A 20,160-nucleotide genomic window follows, 5' to 3' on the forward strand; every position below is an offset into this window, starting at 1 on the left:
ATCCTAACCCTGTCTGTTCAGAAGTAAATCCAAAGGGAAGTAATCCTAGGTAACTGGGGCTAGGCTTGCAGCCTTAGCAAGGGGAACAAAAGTTGGAGCAATGATCCACTGCCTCCTTTTAACCTTCCAATGGCTCTCTTGGGCAAAAGAAGAGTAAGTCACCTGCCCACAATCACCACTCGCCAACCCCCACAAAGATACATGGCCCTTTTGCAAGCATGTGATCTAAAACTTAAAATCAGGTCTAGTTTGACTCTTACGTACATATATAGCCTTTTTAATAAAAAGACAAAAAAAGTACAGGAAAATAAGTCACTTTCGGTTGGTAAAGGACAAAAATAATTACTAGCAAAAGAGTCAAAGTCAAGAAATAGAAAAGAACAAAAAATGAATCTTCCTAGGCTGACAAATATACAGTTCGGTCCTTGTTTCCTTACTTATTCATGTTATTTCCATCTTGTCGAGTAATTCTCTAGTGAGAACTGGATTGTTCTTTTCTCATAACCTTTTAATATTTCTAGCTTATCTCATCTTGTCTCAAACAGTGTGTGCAGTAATGGCTCATTACTTAGGAAGGGCATGACTGCTCGCGAGCATTGGGGTGATGGTAGGAAGGCAAAAAATTTAAAATTATTTATCTTTCTTTGCAGAAGGCAAAACAAGTCTCTCTCTCCTCCCCCCCCCATTAGTAGGTAGCTTGGAAACTCCATTAATAATGTTTCTGAGGGTGGTTTCATTCAAACTTATATCAGGTAGCCACAGTGACCATTTTTTGACATACGTAATCGGCTTACTATACTAATATGCATAAATTCCCATAAAATAAACAAAGAAGAGGCCTCTGCCGGATCAGGTCAAACGTCCATCTAGTCCAGCCTCCTGCTCTCACTATTAACCTTCAGACATCTTTTGAATACCCTTCTTATGGCAACACGCCCATTCAGCTGTTTGTTTCCCTTTTCTAGATGAGCCAATCGTTACTGTGATTGATTTGTGGTCTATGTTGCACCCAGCTTCGACACTTCATGTGATTGGGTGGTGTTTAGAAACTTTTGTAAATTAAATAATTAAATAAAACGTTATAAACTCCTTGGCTACAACTTTGCAGACAGTTTGGCTGCTGAAATTCCACCGAATCCAACCCCTAACGGACCTTGGGATGGCAGCTTGGACTTAACCAGAACTCACATTTTGACATGCATAGTAGTGGGTTATATTGCGCCATGTGCTCTTTCAGACATTATGAAAGTTTTGAGAAGCCAGCAGCAGTTGTTGTTGTTGTTGTTGTTGTTGTTGTTGTTGTTGTTGTTGTTATAATTATTATTATACCACCCTATACCCTGAAGTCTCAGGGCAGTTCACAGAATAAAATATTTAATGAAATAAGTTAATTATCCAAATGCAGAATTGCAAAAAAATATGCTTGTTTCTCTCCTACCGCTTCCAATTACAAAGCATTAGAGCCACAGATTTCATTATTAGCATTCTCTTTATTTGAAGTCACTGAAGATACATATCACATAGATGGCGAGTTTTTAATGTATTGTGACAGTAGCTTAGTTTTCCAGGTTCATATACCCTGCAGTAAAAGATCTATTTGTCATTTTTCCCTGTACATGCACAAGAAGGATGTAAAAATGTATTATTTGAGCATCATTTATCTTTCATCTGAAATGATTGCCCAATTTGACCTTGGTTTCCGCCTCGCCCCCCCCCCCATTACTGCCCATTGTTATGTAGCCTGAAAGTAAATAGGTTTTAAATGCCAAAGGTAGACAACAGACAATGTGTCCTTAAAAATGCTCAATGACTTGTCAACCTGTTTCTAAACCTATCTACCTAGAAGTAATGTGGAATCTGTTTCACAGATTCCACATTTGCTAAAGCCCTCTTTATGCATCATACCTGTGTTTATGAGTGTGTGTGTGTGTCACATGTGTGCATGCATGGAATGCAGGTCTTGGTGCAATCATATCTAATGGTCCTGCTGCAACTTCCACATGACCTGCCACACTTCCCTTCCCTGTCACATGTACAATTGAACATGCATATGGCACATGAAAAGTGTTAATGTAATTGCAGTCAGGCAGAAAATGAAGGCCCTTTCACACAGCTATGCTTCCCATTCAGTCACATGCAAAACAAACATCCGTTGTCTTAACCTTTTCAACAGGCTCCAAGAAAGAAGTACAGAAAGATCAAGAGGCCAACAGACCCACAGTTTCATCCCCTAAGAGACTGGTTGTATCATCCACCAAGCTCCACTCACCAGGTATGTATAAACCAAACACACTTGTTTTTAAGGACTGTTTGAACTTTGCCAATATTTAACGTGCATCAATATTGTGTGTCGGCAAAAACTTGTGCCATTGAAAGGAAGCATACACCAAAAGCTGTTCTATTCGAAACAAGTCAATGCAGTTTTCAAGCCAAATTTCAGCAGGCACATAGACACCTGCTGGCACCGTACTAATGACCCATGAGTTTGGTAGTCCTGGTCCCAAACCCAGAGAATGCAGTTCTGACATCTCATTAGTACAGTGGTACCTCGGGTTACATATGCTTCAGGTTACATACGCTACAGGTTACAGACTCCGCTAACCCAGAGATAGTACCTCGGGTTAAGAACTTTGCTTCAGGATAAGAACAGAAATCGGGCTCTGGCGGTGCAGCCTCAGCAGGAGGCCCCATTAGCTAAAGTGGTGCTTCAGGTTAAGAACAGTTTCAGGTTAAGAACGGACCTCCGGAATGAATTAAGTACTTAACCTGAGGTACCACTGTAAAAGGAATGGGAACCAAATTATCAAGAGGTGAACTTGCTTGCATACCCCTCTGACTTTTCTGCTGGTGATGCGGGGAGCAGGTTGTTGATGTGCTGGTTCACTTCTGGTTTTGACTCTCAGGTCAGTAAGGGAATTTAAAAATGGCTCTGAATTTCCATGGAGTTTGCATCTCAACATGATATATGACTGTTGATTTGGTTCTCTGATGGAATGGGCGAGAGGAAGAGGGTTCTTTACACTGATTTGTACATGAACAGAAAATCTATAGATGATAAATGGCCATCTGTCAGGGATTCTTTAGCTATGATTCCTACACTGCAGAGGGGTGGACTAGACAAGGGTGCCAACTTAAATAAAATATTGGGGGAGGCAGGTAAGTCCCTCTCCACGTAATAAATAATAGATCACAAGACCATTTGAATGGCAATGCACATCAAATTTAGAGGGACCTTGGCCCCTAGGAGTTGGCTCCTATGGGACTAGATGTCCCTTGGGGTCCCTTCCAGCTCTAGAATTCTATGATTCTCTGAAATAATAAACTTCAAACTTGCAGCTTGTGCAGCAGGCAAACTCTGTTATGCCACTTGGCAAGCAAATTATGTCCGGTTAAGTCTTTGAATGGAATAAGCCATTGTTGTTAACTGTTTAAAATAAGGCAAACTATTTGAAACACATGATTATACATAAACAATCAACAACTCTTAACAGTGGCGGTGGTGGCAGCAACAACCCCCTCATAGCAGTATTTCAGTTATTTCTACAGATACCTTCAGAGGACAAATATAATCCTGATATATTGGCACCTGTGCGCCAGATACATGACTACAGCTAGCATTTTCCTTCTGCTCGGTGTCAACAGACCCACCGCTGAATTGCAGAAATTGTATTCTAAATCGTTCCATAATTGGAAAGCCAATAGGTGGGGAGGGGTGGGCCAGAGCAGCTGTCTCCACAGGAAGAAGCGAGGCAAATGCACCAAGCTTTGTGCATACGTGATTCTGTCGGGCTGCAATGTTTAGCTACTAATCAGTTAGATTAATTGAGTGGAACATTTCTGATAGGTTATAAAAAAATGACCCCAATAAATCAAATTTAAATTACATTTTTATATAAGAGCTTACAAAAGCCATCAGGAGTGTGTGGGGCGGTTGTGTAGGCACTATCAAAGAAAAGCTATACCTCTTTCTTTCTTGCATTGAAGGCTGTGCTCTTCTAAGGACTAGGTGAAGTGTAACACTGATTGCATGTAGGCAATTAATGTGCATTAAAAAAAAAAAGTACATTGCTACTGTATGGATCAGGACCAGGACCGTGATATTTGGGTGGGGGTTGTGTTTTCCTGACAAAAATCTCTCTCTCTCTCTCTCTCTCTCTCTCTCTCTCTCTCACACACACACACACACACACATAAACATAAACACCCCTACTATTAGTTCTGCAAGGGAAGATTCCATTGAGTTGATTATTATTGATTTTATTGGAATTTGTAGTGATTTTATTGTGTTTTTATTTATTTTTATTGGGCCATGCAGTGGGTTTTAAGGAAACCTTTCCATGTGCTATGGGTCTGATAGCTGTGTGTGTGCAAACACAATCACACACACGCATCCTGCAGTGGCTATTTATTTTTTATTTTTTAAAAAAGAAACGTGCAAGTTGATTGCTTATTTGTAAACTGCTTTGAGGTCTTTTATTCAATTATGTGGTGCATGTTGTTGTTTAGTCGTTTAGTCATGTCCGACTCTTCGTGACCCCATGGACCAGAGAACGCCAGGCACTCCTGTCCTCCACTGCCCCCCGCAGCTTGGTCAGACTCATGCTGGTAACCTCGAAAACACTATCCAACCGTCTCGTCCTCTGTCGCCCCCTTCTCCTTGTGCCCTCCATCTTTCCCAACATCAGGGTCTTCTCCAGGGAGTCTTCTCTTCTCATGAGGTGGCCAAAGTACTGGAGCCTCAGCTTCACAATCTGTCCTTCCAGTGAGCACTCAGGGCTGATTTCCTTCAGAATGGAGAGGTTTGATCTTCTTGCAGTCCATGGGACTCTCAAGAGTCTCCTCCAGCACCATAATTCAAAAGCATACATGTTTTAAATAGTTTTTTTAAATGTAGTTTGATCCTATGATAATCCATAATGCAGAATATATGTGCGTAATCTAAAACAACAACAACCCGGAAAGTATATCCTTTTATTCAGAGCTATTTTTATTCAAATGCAAAACCTAAACTGACTTTTATCAGTTAAAATTTAGACAGTTAACAAATCAAAAGTTTATTTTGACAGCCCTTTGGGGGTTGCAAAATTTGACATGGAGTACCAGAAGATGTTTAATACTGGAAATATTTTTATTAGCCTTTTCAATAGCACTTAGCGGCCATAAGCCATTATCAAATTTCACATGCTTCATCGCCATTTATCTCAGCAGGACTCAGGCATCCATAACCTTGCCCTAGATGGTGACTTATTACTTAAAATTAATAGGATTTTTTTGAACCCACAGTCTCACCTGACCCCAAAAGACACTTTTTGAAATAGAATTGCATCCTTTTGTAGGCTTGAACCCTTTGTTTAGCTTTTTTCCAATCTTTCAAAAAAGTGAAAACAAATTATCCTCAATTTAGTGGGAGTTAAAATGATTTCAAGGAGACATCCATTCAGTCTTTAAAAAAATGGTACTTGAATCTTCATAATAACCTTCAGGCACTGTGTTTTCTCCTCATGTGTTCTTGCAGAGGGCTGAAGGTTATATGGGTTTACATACGTATCTTTACATATGTGCTGCATTGTGCTGGATTGAGACTTTCAGCCTTAGAGTAGACTAGCCTTTCCCAACCTGGTGCCCTTCAGACATTTTGCACCTTGGGTTAAGAACTTAATTTGTTCTGGAGGTCCGTTCTTAACCTGAAACTGTTCTTAACCTGAAGCACCACTTTAGCTAATGGGACCTGCCGCTGCGCAGCCGCCACATGTTCTCATCCTGAAGCAAAGTTCTTAACCCGAGGTACTATTTCTGGGTTAGTGGAGTCTGTAACCTGAAGCGTATGTAACCTGAAGCATATGTAACCCGAGGTACCACTGTATAGCTCCTATCTTCATAAGCACACAAGAAGAGCCTGCTGGATTAGGCCAATGGCCCATCTAGTCCTGCATCCTCTTTCACACAGTAGCCAAATGAATGCCTGTGAGAAGCCCAAAAGCAGGACCGGGACACAATATCATTCTCTCCCCACCTGCAACTCCCAGCACCTAGTAATGAGAGACTTACTGCCCCGAACAGTGGAGGAAGAATCTAGCAATCACGACTAGTGTCCACTTATCCTCCGTGAATTTGTCTAATCCTCTTTTAAAGCAATCCAAATTGGTGGCCATCACTACCTCTTGTGGAAATGAGTTCCATGGTTTAACTATGTGTTGAGTGAAGAAGCACTTTCTCTTATCTGGGATAGAATTGAAGGGTTTGAAGGGACCCAAGGGTCATCTAGTCTACCCCCCTGTAATGCAGGAATCTCAGCTACAACATCATCCAGGACGGACGGCTGTCCAACTTCTGCTTAAAAACCTCCAAGGAAAAAAGAGTCCACAACCTCCCAAGGGAGACTGTTCCACTGTCGAACAGCTCTTACTGTCAGAAAGATTTTTTTCTGTATGTTTAGTCAGAATCTCATTTGGATAATAATCTGGCCATTTAGCTAGCCAGATACCACCATCTTGATCACCTTGTCCAAGAATGAGATATTCGTTACCAGGCAGTAGTTATCTAAAACCTCAGGGTATTAGGAGGGCCTTTCTGAATCCGTCCCAACACCACCTTAACTTTATTGAGGTCCCATTGTGTTTAAATAAATAAATGTGTCTATTCAAAGCATGACAAAGCCTGGATCCAACCATCAGAAAGGCTTTTCAGTGTTTTCTTTAATGTGCAATAATCCTCTCCGGTAGACATACTGCTTGTATTATTTTATCCTGAAAATCCAAACCTTGCTGTTCAAGTGACTGAAAATATTTTATAGCAGTCATGTCTGTACCCATTAATATGTCTCATTCTGCTTCTCCGTAACACCCCAGAATTTCACAGCTGTTAAAGGAGCGTGGCAGAAAGGAATTTGGAATTCGTCCCGGCATCAGGAGTGCATTTTCTGTCCTCTATGTGAAAACAGCAGAATGGGGACAGAATATGCATACTGAGTTGTTCTTTTAGCCCCAGGTGAATAGAGGAGTTCAGGTTTATCCCTAAGGACAAAAACCACTGTTTAAATTACAAGGACATTTCAGAGTATTTGGAAGGACAACTTAAAGGCTTGCACTTCAAATACTGTAAGGCTGTGGGGAATTGGCGAAGACGATGGACAAAATTTCAGGAAATTTTCCTTAATTAAATCCCAGCCAATTTAGCTGTGGAGTCCTCGAGGAAGTCACTGCGAAGCAGCCTCACTGACCTTGCTATTATACAACTTTTGTTGTCGAGTGAATTCTAAGCATTTCAGAGACGAAACATGTGTCTCTCCAAGCCCTGCTGTGGTTTCTTTTATCCATAATCATAGGGAAGATGGGCAGCTTGATCCTAGAGGGATTCAGCGGCAGGTACAGCAGAGATTTGGAGCAGGTATAAGTAATATCCAAAGTATGGCAAAGGCGGCATAGAAATAATTGGCCAGTATGCTAACACAAGCCACCCTGACCTCCCACTTAACTCTCTGAACAGAAAACAATTTCTTAAATGCCAAAAATCCGCAACGGCAGCTTTGAACTGGCACTCCAAATCTACCGCGTCCTCGGCTTAAGTCCTTTACAAAAAATACGCCAATTACTCTGGTCACTTTTAAATGTAGTAGCAAGCCAAGCTACTCACCTTAATAAACCATACAGTGCAGGAAACCCAGTCATTGCCACACACTGTCCTATCCTGACTTTGTTATTACTATTATTTACATTTGTATACCACCCTTCATCCATAGATCTCAAGGCAGTTCACAGCATAAAAATACAAAATAAAAAAACAAATGTAGTAGACATGAGTAGATAAAACAAAGCACCAGAGCATGATGACTAAACTCAGGACTGTGGTTTGTTTAACCTGAACAAGCCAGGATCGCTAGCTAGCCCTTAGCCATATAGCTACTTGTGGCTTGCAAATCCTGGCTTCTTAGGGTGAAACAAACCACAGTTGGGTAACAAATCCATCTGAGGATAACAAATCCATCTGACATATGAAGCAAGAGCAATCTGGCTATGTGCATGAGTACACAGTTCATGCACAGTATGTTTTATTAAGCCACACCTCTTGGCTTAGTGCTATGTGGAAACGCAGCCACTGCCTCCCCTTTCCCCCCATTTGTCCTTTCTGTCTGGAACTCTTGCTTGGCACATCTGTGCTGCACAAAGGCAATGCAATGGCATTGTAGGCAGCAGCTGCAACACAGACAGTAGTATTCTCCTCTAACAAACATACTGGGATGCTGGGACCTGGTTGTGTCATCTGCTTCCTCCATTTAGCAGCTCATTGGATGAGACTTTAGCAAATGCACAGAATTTTATGCACAAGATAAACATATCCCTTTTGCTTTGATTTTTTACATCAGGTTCAAGCACCTATACACATTACATCGGGAAATGCAAATTCACTGAGAACCAGCATCTGATCAGGCACATATATGTGTCAAGGTGCATAGTAGCCCAAGCTAGCAGAATCAGCTGGCTGATGTGGCTCCCTCACTCAGCGTGATGCTTGGGCCAGCTCAACAAGCTCTGCAGAGTTTATGGTTGATAAAGAAGATGGCAAAGAAAATGTGAAATTAAGCACAGAGATTTGCAAAAACTGCACTGAAAAAATGTCTATATGGAGCATCTTCAGCTGAATATTATTTAAAAGGTTGCATTCATTGTGAAAGGCTGTAATGTTTAGATCAACCCCGAAGGAATGATATGATGCCTTACAATGTTGCAAAAATCTTCATCCACTGATCTCTCTGAAGATCTGCTGTGGAATCCATAGCTGTATATAGCCTTAAGCCTAGAGATGTCAGAGACTGTGATGACAACAGAAATAGGAGTGGGAATTGCCTATGTTCACTTATTTGTCCCATATCCGGAATTGAAACCAATCCATCAAATGTATTTGGAATTTGCTGTTGTTGATCAGTCCGCAAATGATATATACAAATGTGTAATTGATGACTCCCCCCCCCCCATTTGCAGTTTGTTTCCTCTGCATTGTGATGAATGGTGTGGAATCACTTAATTAATTAATTAATTAACTAATTATGTAAAATCTAACCATAGCAGACAGTGGGGCAAATATAGAACAGAACAGAACAGAACAGAAATCTATGCTTTTTCACATCTCTAGTCAAGCATACATATTGGTGTTTAAAATGTCACTGGGAAGAAGATTTTCCATTCCTTAGACTGTTTTCTCATTCACCCTTTCTAGATAAATTTGTCGCAAGTGCTCTTCAGCACCTGCAGTTTGTAAGAGGCTTGTGGCAGATCATTGGGCCACAGGAGATTCTGTTTGAAGGCGGAGGTCAGCTGTGTAAAAACAATTATGTAGAAAGGTGGTAGAAATATCTAGGGCAGCTGGGAGGTCTAGCTGGAATTACTGCCAAACTGTGTCCTGTTTCACAATAATTGTGTTTCTTGGCCTGTCAGACTGCATAGTGTGACTTGTATGTATTAGCTGGATCTCTTTTTAAAAAGAAATAAAACCCAAGTGCTTTTATCTTGCTGTGTTGCTAGAAATGAGGTCAGTGAATTCCTTGAGATTTGAAGCCTTGTGATAAAATTCTATTTATTCTTCTGGACAGTTGTGTGAAACACAAACCCACTCATCTGCAGTCTCCATTGAAGATTCAGCATCAATACGCTAAAGGGTTATTTAATTATTTCAGGCTTGACTACCCCCCCCCCCCTTTATTTTCTGTGTAAATGTCATTGCATGGCTTTTGAAGTGTCCATTGGGGTAACTAATAGTAAAATTTCTCAAAATCATGATAAAACATGTCTTGATAAACAATGGCTTATCATGACAGGAATAAGCTGAGGTAAGCCTCAGACTTGCCCTCTTCTGGCACAAACAGGAGGAGGACTACAGAAACTATCTTCTCTCTTTTTTTTATTTAACCACAGCTTTTCATTTTGTCGGAATGTGGAAAAACTGCAGTCCATCTGAATTATGGTTTGTTAAAGCAAGCCAACTTCAAACCACAGTTTAAGAAGTTCACTTGTTTTGACAGACCACAGTTAAGATAAACTGTGGTTAATAAAAAATGTGGAGTGTCTGATGGGATAGTGGGGCTTACCTGACCTCCCAGGAAAGTGATAAAAACCTTCCACTGTGAGGCCTTGGAAATACATAACTCTTTTCATAGATCAGCCTTCCCCAACCTAGTGCTTGAGGAGGAGATAAGCAATGGCAACCTGGGTAGGAGACAACACTGACAAAAACTTGCCTATCTCATAAAGGAACAAGTGGTGCATCAGCTCCCAAATAGTCTGCACCAACCTGGTACCCTCAATATGTTTTTGGACTGCAACTCCCACCATCCTTAAATATTGGCCATTGTGTCTGGGACTGATGGGAGTTGTAGTCCAAAACATCTTAAGGTACCAGGTTTGGGCAGACTGATGCACAGACTGTACCTTTTTTCTGATTCCCTTGTGAGATAGGCAAGACAGTGGTGATAACCCAACCCCAGTTGCTATTGCATCTCTCTCTCCCCCCACCACAGTGACAGCATCAGGAGCTGCCACCACTCCATGGGTAATAAGTAGATCCTTTTAAAAATATGTGTGTGTGTCATAGTTAAACTTAAGCATTGCACTTTCACAGTGACATCTTTCATGCCACATAAGGGGAATTCTTGTGGGGCGACTTAGCTGTCACTTGTTAGTGAAAGAATGGCAGGATGGATGTGTCTTGCCTGTGTAGCATAGTTGATTTAAAACATGAATGCATGGATATTTTAAGTTCTACTCTTGAATAATAACCTGAGAAAAAGCACATTCCTTATTCAGCGTCTCTTAGGCATCCCGGAGCTGAGTTTTCTTTCCCAATGCCAGCTCTATGAAATTATCCATGGCATTGCAAGACAGCTTGAATCCTTTTGTTCTTATATAGCTTCAGATGTATCAAATGGATTCTGCTGCTCAAAAGAGACCATGCAAAAATACTGTCATAGGCCAAAGCGTCCTGCGAACTGCAGCTTGTTAAGGATGCTGAGAGTTGTTGGGAGACCCCCACTACCCTCACAGAGCTACAGTTCCCAGAGTTCCCTGGAAAGAAAGATTAACTGTTAAAGCATTCTGGGAATTGCAGCTTAACAACTCACAGCATCCTTAACAAACTACAGCTCCCAAGTTTCTTTGCTGGAAGCCATGGCTGTTTACTTAAAAAGTGGTATTCTACTGTTTTTAACATATAGTGCACATGAGGCTTTGGTTGGAGACAATCGTTCTTCCCTCTAGAGCCAGCCCAAGACATTTTGCTGCCTGAGGTGAAGGACAAGATGGCTCCAGGGCCGGCCCACCCATAAGACAAGGTGAGGCAACCACCTCAGGTGACAAGATCTGCAGGGGCAGTGAATCCCGATGTAGATCCTTATTCCCCCTTTGTTCCTGGTGTCAATCTTCACGCCTTCCCTTCTTCATTCACGGGGAAGCAGTGCCATTTTGTGGGTCACCTCAGGTGCCAGAATGTCTTGGGCTGGCCCTGGGTGGCTCTCTCCTACTATTCCATGTTCATACCTCAACTGGACTAGCAGTAGAATCTTACTTCAACAATGGTAACCGTATAGCATCTTCCATCACACCTGAGGGCAGCAGGTTACCTTTAAAAAAAAAATCCTTTATTGAAATTCATAGACATCATACAGTATCTTAAATCCACACATACAAAGAAAAAAACAACCTTACATAAATTTACAGTTAAATATTAAATTACTCTTTCCACATATTTTCTAACTAAACTAAGTTACCTTAGTGGGGGGAGGGCAGGCCAAGTCATGTGGTACACAGAGCTCTGTCTTCTTTTGATATATACCCATTTATATTTGGGGTTTTATCAAAGTGGTTTACAACCTGCCTTAAAGCATTAAATGCAACATTACAGAATATCAAAATAAAATGCTAGAAAGGAATGTCAAGTATGAAACGCATATTTAAACCAGCGTAAATAACAGAAAAACAAAATGTTCTCTTACAAATAAGAATCAAATACAAAAATACCACAAAACTGCACATATACAGCATCTCTGCAGGCAGCTGGATCGAGGCGGGTCAGGGCTGCTGATTCTTCTAGACCTGTCAGCAGCCATCGACATGGTCGATCACAAACTCCTTGACCACCGCCTTGCCGACGTGGGGATCCAGGGCACAGTCCTTCAGTGGCTGCGATCGTTTCTCTCTGGTCGGGGACGGAGGGTGGCACTTGGGGGGGAACTGTCATCACGCCACTCCTTGGTGTGTGGAGTACCTTAGGGTGCGATACTCTCCCCGATGCTTTTCAACATCTTTATGCACTCCCTCGCCCAGCTTGTCCAGAGTTTTGGGCTGGGCTGCCATCAGTATGCTGATGACACCCAACTCTATCTGTTGATGGATGGCCATCCTGACTCGGCCCCAGACACACTGACCAGATGTTTGGAAGCTGTGGCTGGATGGTTAGGTGGGAGGCAGTTGAAGTTAAATCCTTCGAAGACAGAGGTGCACAATTAGTACCACCACCGTCCGTTAAGAGTTTGGGTGTAATCTTCGACACCTCCCTTTCCATGGAGGTGCAGATTGCAGCTATAACAAAGGCAGCATTTTTCCATCTCCGCCAAGCTAAGCAGTTGGCTCTTTACCTCTCTCGCCCTGACCTAGCCACTGTGATCCACGTGATGATCACCTCCAGATTGGATTATTGTAACTCACTCTATGTGGGGCTGCCCTTGAGACTGACCCAGAAACTCCAGTGGGTGCAGAATGCTGCAGCAAGACTCCTTACGGGGTCCTCGCTGTGAGATCACATTCACCCGGTGCTATACCAGCTGCACTGGCTCCCGGTGGAGTACAGGATCAGGTTTAAGGTGCTGGTTTTAACCTTTAAAGCCCTATGCGGCCTAGGGCCCTCGTACCTACGGGACCGCCTCTCCTGGTATGTCCCACAGAGGAACTTACGATCTTCAAACAAAAACATCTTGGAGGTCCCAGGCCACAGAGAGGTTAGGCTGGCCTCAAACAGAGCCAGAGCTTTTTCAGCTGTGGCTCCGATCTGGTGGAACGCTCTGCCACAAGAGACTAGGGCCCTGCGGGACTTGACATCTTTCCGCAGGGCCTGCAAGACAGAGCTGTTCCACCAAGCCTTTGGCAAGGGCACAGCCTGACTCCCTCCTTTGGCAATCTTCACAGAACTCTAGCCCAATGGTTGCCATCAATTTGATTTGAATTAATTTTATAATGAAATGATTTTAGAATGTTGTATTATTTTATTGTTGTTAGCCACCCTGAGCCTGGCTTTGGCTGGGGAGGGCGGGATATAAAAAAAAATTATTATTGTTATTATTGTTATTATTATTATTATTATTATCATTGGCAACTAAACAAAATAACTGATATGGAAGCTGCGACCTCACTTCCCTCCCCCGCCAAGTAATATCTCCCAAATTTGTCCTTAGCAGTCTTCCACATAACATACCTCACTCTCAAGCCTTCCCACCAGAAAATGTTGGTTTGTCTAACTACACGTATAAAACAGTAATCTGAGAGAATCAAACACTATTCACTAGTGACTAGAAGATCCATAAAACTATTAAGTCGTATACTTACAGCCATGCCATGCCATACTGGAACCCTCCCCCTGAGCATAAAGTTTTGTTTTTATGGGCTGGTGCTTTTATTTTGTACTGTGAGCAAATTCTTTAAAACACACAAAAAAGAACAACCATAGAGGCAAGTCTCAAGAGCCTTATAACTGTGAAAAGCTGTGTCCGTACATATAAAGTAACTGATTACAGCCTTGGGTATTCTTTATTGCTTCTTGCAGGACACCCTAAACAAAGGTCACCCGTTCCAAGGAATGGATTTTCCACCAAGCCTGACTTGCAGACTCGAGAGGCTGAGCGGCAGCTCATCCAGCAAATGAAGGAGAAGTGTGATGAACAGGCCAGGAAATTCAGCTGCATCCAGGAGGAACTTAAGAGAACAGGCTGTGGCTTTGATGTCTTTGTTATCACAACACAGCATTTCTTTCAGAAAGTAAGGTTTCTTTTTTGCTATCCACGTTCCAAATGTTCTTGGTGGTACCTAAACCCATGCAATATTATTTCCCTCTTTTCCAGTGGCTTCTGGTTAGCGTAGGTGGTAGAGGGGGTGTCATGTCGATCCCGATGCAAAACCTAGGCTTTGCCAGCCCTGTTTTGTCGGGGGGGGGGGGGGGAGTGTGGAGATAGTGTTTAAACAAGGAACAATATTGAGCAGGGCAACCTCAGCCATTGCCATCCATCTTGCACCAGGATTGCAGTCTTCAGTACAAGGGAGGTACATGCCACAGTGTCGACAATTTGTGTGGAAATGACGGCGCTTAATGGTTACCTTGTTTGAAGCAGGAGAAAATGCAAGGTGGTGGCTGTGTGTTGGCAGCTGTGTCTGCAGCCTTTGTTGCTTTGCATTAGGAATGCTAGATCCCAAGATTACCAGCGAAGGAGAAATATGTGTCCCCTATACAGAGGACAGAAACAGATTTGGAGAGGGTGCAGGGGAGTGTGGGGGCAGGGTGGAGCTGGAGGAAGTCCCATTGTGTTAGCGGGAGTCATTGCACTGGTTCTACTAGTGTAGCAGCTTAATTTAATCTGCCCAATGTTCTTGACAATGCCACATCTGGGATAGTAGAACGCCATCTCCCTTTTATAATTGTGCACTTAAGACTGTTATATTGCAATGCTTACGTATTATATAGACATGTAGATGTGTCCTCCCCATTCTCATGCCAGCTGGATGTTTTGGACTACAATGCCCATCTGCCTCAGGCAGCATGGCAAGTGGTCAGGCATAATGGGATTTGTAGTCCAAAACATCTGGACTGCAATGTAGAACAATTGCCTTTAATACTCCTGGGTGAGAAGTGCTTCCCTGGGTTTTTCTAATGGAGATGATTCACATGTTACACAATTCCGATAGGTAGAAACAAAATGTGAGTCATCTCCATTAGAAGAAACCTAGGGCAGCAGTTCTGACCTGGGAGTATATGGAAAGAGTTTTGCTTTAGTGCATGCATTTTTGAGACTCAAAAACTGAAAGCAAGAAAAAGACTGTAAACCAGCCTTTCTCAACCTGTGGGTCCCCAGATGTTGTTGAACTACAACTCCCATCACCCCTAGCTAATAAAGGCCTGAGCTCAGGGATGATGGGAGTTGTAGTCCAACAACATCTGGGGACCCACAGGTTGAGAACTGCTGCAACGTTTTACAGTATTTCTATAAGCAGGGGGGGGAAAAAAAGCCAGACAAGTTTATCGGTCAACGGGCAGTCTAGAACTTAAATAAATAAATAAATTTTCAGGCAGGTTCAATGAATTCAGGTAAGAATAGTATCTAATCTGTCCCATGCAGGTGCAGATAACTTGAAAGCACTGAGATGGTAGATATCCAGATCCCAGTTTGGGTTATTGAGGACGGGGAGGACCACATCAACAAGCTGTAGGGCAGGTGTGGAACCTTTGTTGCTCTGGTTGCTGCTGAACTACAGCTGCCATCATCCTTGGCCATTGACTGTGCTTGCTGGGATTGATGGGAGTTGTAGTTCAGCAACATCTGGAAGGCCAAATGTTCCCCACACTTGTTGTAAGGCCAGGTAAGATGGGACAGAAGCCAGCAATGGGCTTGGGTTTCCCCAGAGCTACTTCCTACCATGGAACTGGGACTTAAATGTTTTATCTAAAAAACACCAGAATGGCTTGGCTCATTCTGGCTATACATAGTCGTTGAACCACACACGCATCAGTGATGTACTATACTAAAAGAGAATGAGATCAGTCAAGTAAACAAATGTTCCGTAGCTGGATCCCCATACAAAGCGGAAGAATTAGGGTGGTGCATATTATAGTCTTAATTTGTCGCTTCCTTTAGAATCCATTTATAAGCAGCATGTCAACTTTATTGTTTGCATTTGATTTATAGCAGTGATGTAAGTACTTCAAGAGAGGAAAGCAGAGGAAATGGCTGTGAAACGAAACAAAGAGCTAAAATTCAGAGTGATCTATATGTGCAAATTCCTTGGCCAGCCACATAACAAATTATACAAACGGGGATCTTGCTATTATCTTGTGCATTGAAACTGGGGGGAAATGAAAGCAGTGGTTTGGCACAGGCAGTTAGTCACTTATACAGTGAGTGATTACCACGCTCATGGACTGATGTGTGTTAATTAGTTATTAATTAGCAAACTAATGAGCAAGGGTCAAACTTTGACCTTGAATAGGCATTTGTAGCAACTATTGACATATTGTTGGGAACATCGCACTTGACTGCTTTGTGCGCTGGCCTTGGTGCTGAAGATGCTGGCTCTGGGTGAATGGTTGTCTTCCAACCATTAAAATGAATTGGTCATTTCATGTAGCAAGACACTGGGAAATCTCTAATATCAGTTACTGCCAACCTAGGGCAAGTTACACCGGTCAAATAATCAATGAAGAAAAACTCTGGCCCAATTTCAAGCAACAAAATTAAATCTGAAATCTCTGTGTTACAAGGGGCAATAGTGACATCTGCTGGGGAAATAACATAAAATAGCATGATAGGTAAAGCAGAGGGTGGTTCCTACATTGGTTCTAAGAGAATAATTTGGTTGCTTTTAACTGGTTGGTTTTAACGAGAGTTGAATAAAAGGAAACTTTCAAGCTTCACAGGACTTTTCTTTATTTCAGAATGAAAGGTAAGATCCACTGGATTCAAAATTTCAGTTCTGGTTATTGTTGCAGGTTTTTGCTTCCACTATACAGAACACTGTGCAACCTTTTAATGTCGTTCAAATGTCATTGTCATCACCGGTGAGTGTGCACATGACAGTGCTTGGAAAGCTCATTTTAAAAAGGAATTAGTTCTAGTTCACCACCTCTATAAAGGAACTAATTCTGTTCCAGTTCAATTCATAATTAATTCACATAGTCCAAGGCTTTTGGTTTTTTTCAGGATTCAGAATTTTGCAAACTGCTCTGTCAAAATAAACAATCTACCTAAGAAGACTACAAAAACATCAAAACACACACAGAATGTTGTGAATATACATAACTAACACATATTTAAAGCTCTGATAGCTAGGGAGTATCTTGAAATGGCAAAAAATGAGCCATCTGAGTTTTGCACTTAAAAATGGAGGTTATACATCCAAAAGAAATACAGATACTAATAAGACTGCAACTTTATTATTAATATATTTTCTCTCCAATAATAGATCTTGCCTGAACACGACAAAATATTTTTGAACACATTTCTAGCTGTATTGTCATGTGCACTAATTACCTTGAAATAGACTAGTGGTGCAGCTAAGGGTTGGACCCCAGAACCTCACAGACCTAAAAGAAGCTCAGTATCAATATGGTTGAGCAATAAAGCATTAAATCTATTAAATCTTAGAGCATGACGGTATGAATCCATGTATGTATTGCCTCTCGAGAGCCCAAGGGCTTGATTTGGAAAACCAGGAGCTGATACAGAAGCTAAGGGCTTATCCACACTTACTTTCCTCCATCCTTTCCTGGCATGGCCTGCAATTAAAAACTGGGTGTGTCTGAGTGCTCCCTTTTTTTGCCCCACAAAAACCTGTTCTTTAAGGTTCAGTGTCCTCCTCAGCTTTAAATATTGGGTTTTCGCGGGGGCAGTTTGGAGGAGGAGACACTCAGACGCAGAGCGTTAGAGCATGGACCTCAGCCTTCAAAGAATGAGAAACAAGGTAAGTGTGGATAAGCTTGATAATTACCCTACAACTTTGCCTGGTTAAGTATTGGTGCCCTCTTCAGGTGCAACAGGGGAAGGAGTATGTAGAATTTGCCCTTGTGTTTGGCAGGCAAAAAAAAACCTCTGGACTGGCCAGGTGAAATTGCTAGCACTTGGACCTCCTGCCTTGGCCTTATCAGAAGAGCAAAACCTACTGGCCTTCAAACTCCTTCTGCATGGTTCTTAGGTTTCCATCTTCTCCCTTTGCCTCCAGGCCTAGATTCAGAAATGGCTACCCAGAGAGTCCTGATCAAGTCCTGACACTGGCATACATTTAGGCATGCAATCTGAATGAATGGAAATATCAAAATATCATATAAACACACACGTTTTCTTGGCTTCAATTATGGGGTTAGCAGTATGCCCCCAAAGCAGAAGTGTCATGCTTAGTATGTGTTAAGTGAGTGTGAGTATTATTCCTTTTCTTGCCAGCATCCCACCATCCAGGTCCTTTGTTGTTGTTGTTTAGTCGTTTAGTCGTGTCCGACTCTTCGTGACCCCATGGACCAGAGCACACCAGGCCCTCCTGTCTTCCACTGCCTCCCGCAGTTTGGTCAGACTCATGTTTGTAGCTTCGAAGACACTATCCAACCATCTCGTCCTCTGTCGTCCCCTTCTCCTTGTGCCCTCCATCTTTCCCAACATCAGGGTCTTTTCCAGGGAGTCTTCTCTTCTCATGAGGTGGCCAAAGTATTGGAGCCTCAGCTTCACAATCTGTCCTTCCAGTGAGCACTCAGGGCTGATTTCCTTCAGAATGGATCGGTTTGTTCTTCTTGCAGTCCATGGGACTCTCAAGAGTCTCCTCCAGCACCATAATTCAAAGGAATCAATTCTTCGGCGATCTGCCTTCTTTATGGTCCAGCTCTCGCTTCCATACATCACTACTGGGAAAACCATAGCTTTTACTATACGGACCTTTGTTGGCAAGGTGATGTCTCTACTTTTTAAGATGCTGTCTAGGTTTGTCATTGCTTTCCTCCCAAGAAGCAGGCGTCTCTTAATTTCGTGGCTGCTGTCACCATCTGCAGTGATCATGGAGCCCAAGAAAGTAAAATCTCTCACTGCCTCCATTTCTTCTCCTTCTATTTGCCAGGAGGTGATGGGACCAGTGGCCATGATCTTCGTTTTTTTGATGTTGAGCTTCAGACCATATTTTGCGCTCTCCTCTTTCACCCTCAATAAAAGCTTCTTTAATTCCTCCTCACTTTCTGCCATCAAGGTTGTGTCATCTGCATATCTGAGGTTGTTGATATTTCTTCCGGCAATCTTAATTCCGGCTTCGGATTCATCCAGCCCAGCCTTTCGCATGATGAATTCTGCATATAAGTTAAATAAGCAGGGAGACAATATACAGCCTTGTCGTACTCCAGGTCCTTATTATGTCCAATTTCAGTCCTGAACTTTTCCATGCAGGTAAGGACACATATGACCTGACTGTAAATTTCTGAATTTTTGAAAGCCAGCAAGTATAGATTTGACTGTAGGCTTGTGGCCTTGTCCTGCTGTGTACAGGCAGTTGCTGCTGCTGGCATAGGAAGCATTAAATAAGAGGCATGGATTCAGTTCAAAGACAGGCTGGAATCATAGACTTGGGCTTGTTTACATGTGTATACTCGGGGTTCAGAAACAGATGGGAATCTGAAAATATTGCACCCTTTTATCATCACAGAATGCAAAATGGGTCCGCAAGGAAGATGGAAGAGAGCTAACACACCCTAAGCCATATAATGTCTATGTCACAGCATCCTTTTTTTCTCCTCCACCTCTCTGAACACCTGGTGGTCAATTCCAAATTGGAGATAATTAGCCCTTAATTAGCACTGATTACATTTTTACCTTTTCAGCTTGCAAGCTCTGGAAGCTGCTAACTTGTCCAATTAGGCTGAACAGAGGCACCCCCCTGCTGGCTGAGAGCAAGGACACACACAAACACACACACACTTTTCGCAAAGCAATTTACTTGCTGATTCATTCCAAATACGGCAGCAGAGGAGCAGGTGCTAGGATTTGGTCATCATATGTATTCCTCATCCGGTCTTGCATAGTTTCTGCACTGAGCGAAATGCTAGCTTCGGATTCCAGGAAAATGTTGTTCCATGTGCTAAATCATGTAATATGTGCGTAAAAGAATGGTTCCCCTATTTCTTCTCAGTGAGGCCCCATCTGTGCTCTCCATTTAAAGCATAACACTTTAAAATCATGCCTCCCTCCTAAGGATTCTGAAAACTGTAGTTTGTTATGGATGCTGAGGGTTGTTGGGAGAGCCCAGTTCCCCTTGGCCTGAGTTCCAGTTCCCAGAGTTCCCTGGGTAGAGGGCTTGGCTGTTAAACCACTCTGAGAACCGTAGCCCCGTGAGAGAGATAGGGCTCTCCTAACAACTCACAGCACCCTTAACAAACTCAGTTCCCAGG

At 42.4% G+C, this 20,160-nt stretch overlaps 1 protein-coding gene across 2 annotated transcripts in view; it reads left to right on the forward strand.

Moving 5' to 3' along the window:
• MTUS2 (microtubule associated scaffold protein 2) overlaps positions 1–20,160 on the forward strand; it is a 319,106-nt gene that overhangs the window by 243,403 nt on the left and 55,543 nt on the right. For both annotated transcript variants that reach the window (XM_079973339.1, XM_079973338.1), the window contains 2 exons: positions 2,174–2,272; positions 13,804–14,015. In XM_079973339.1, coding sequence (XP_079829465.1) covers positions 2,174–2,272; positions 13,804–14,015 — 311 coding nt within the window. The remainder of the gene's footprint in view (positions 1–2,173; positions 2,273–13,803; positions 14,016–20,160) is intronic.

This window comes from Podarcis cretensis (genome assembly GCF_951804945.1).
Source record: "Podarcis cretensis genome assembly, chromosome: 4".
NCBI lineage: Eukaryota > Metazoa > Chordata > Lepidosauria > Squamata > Lacertidae > Podarcis > Podarcis cretensis.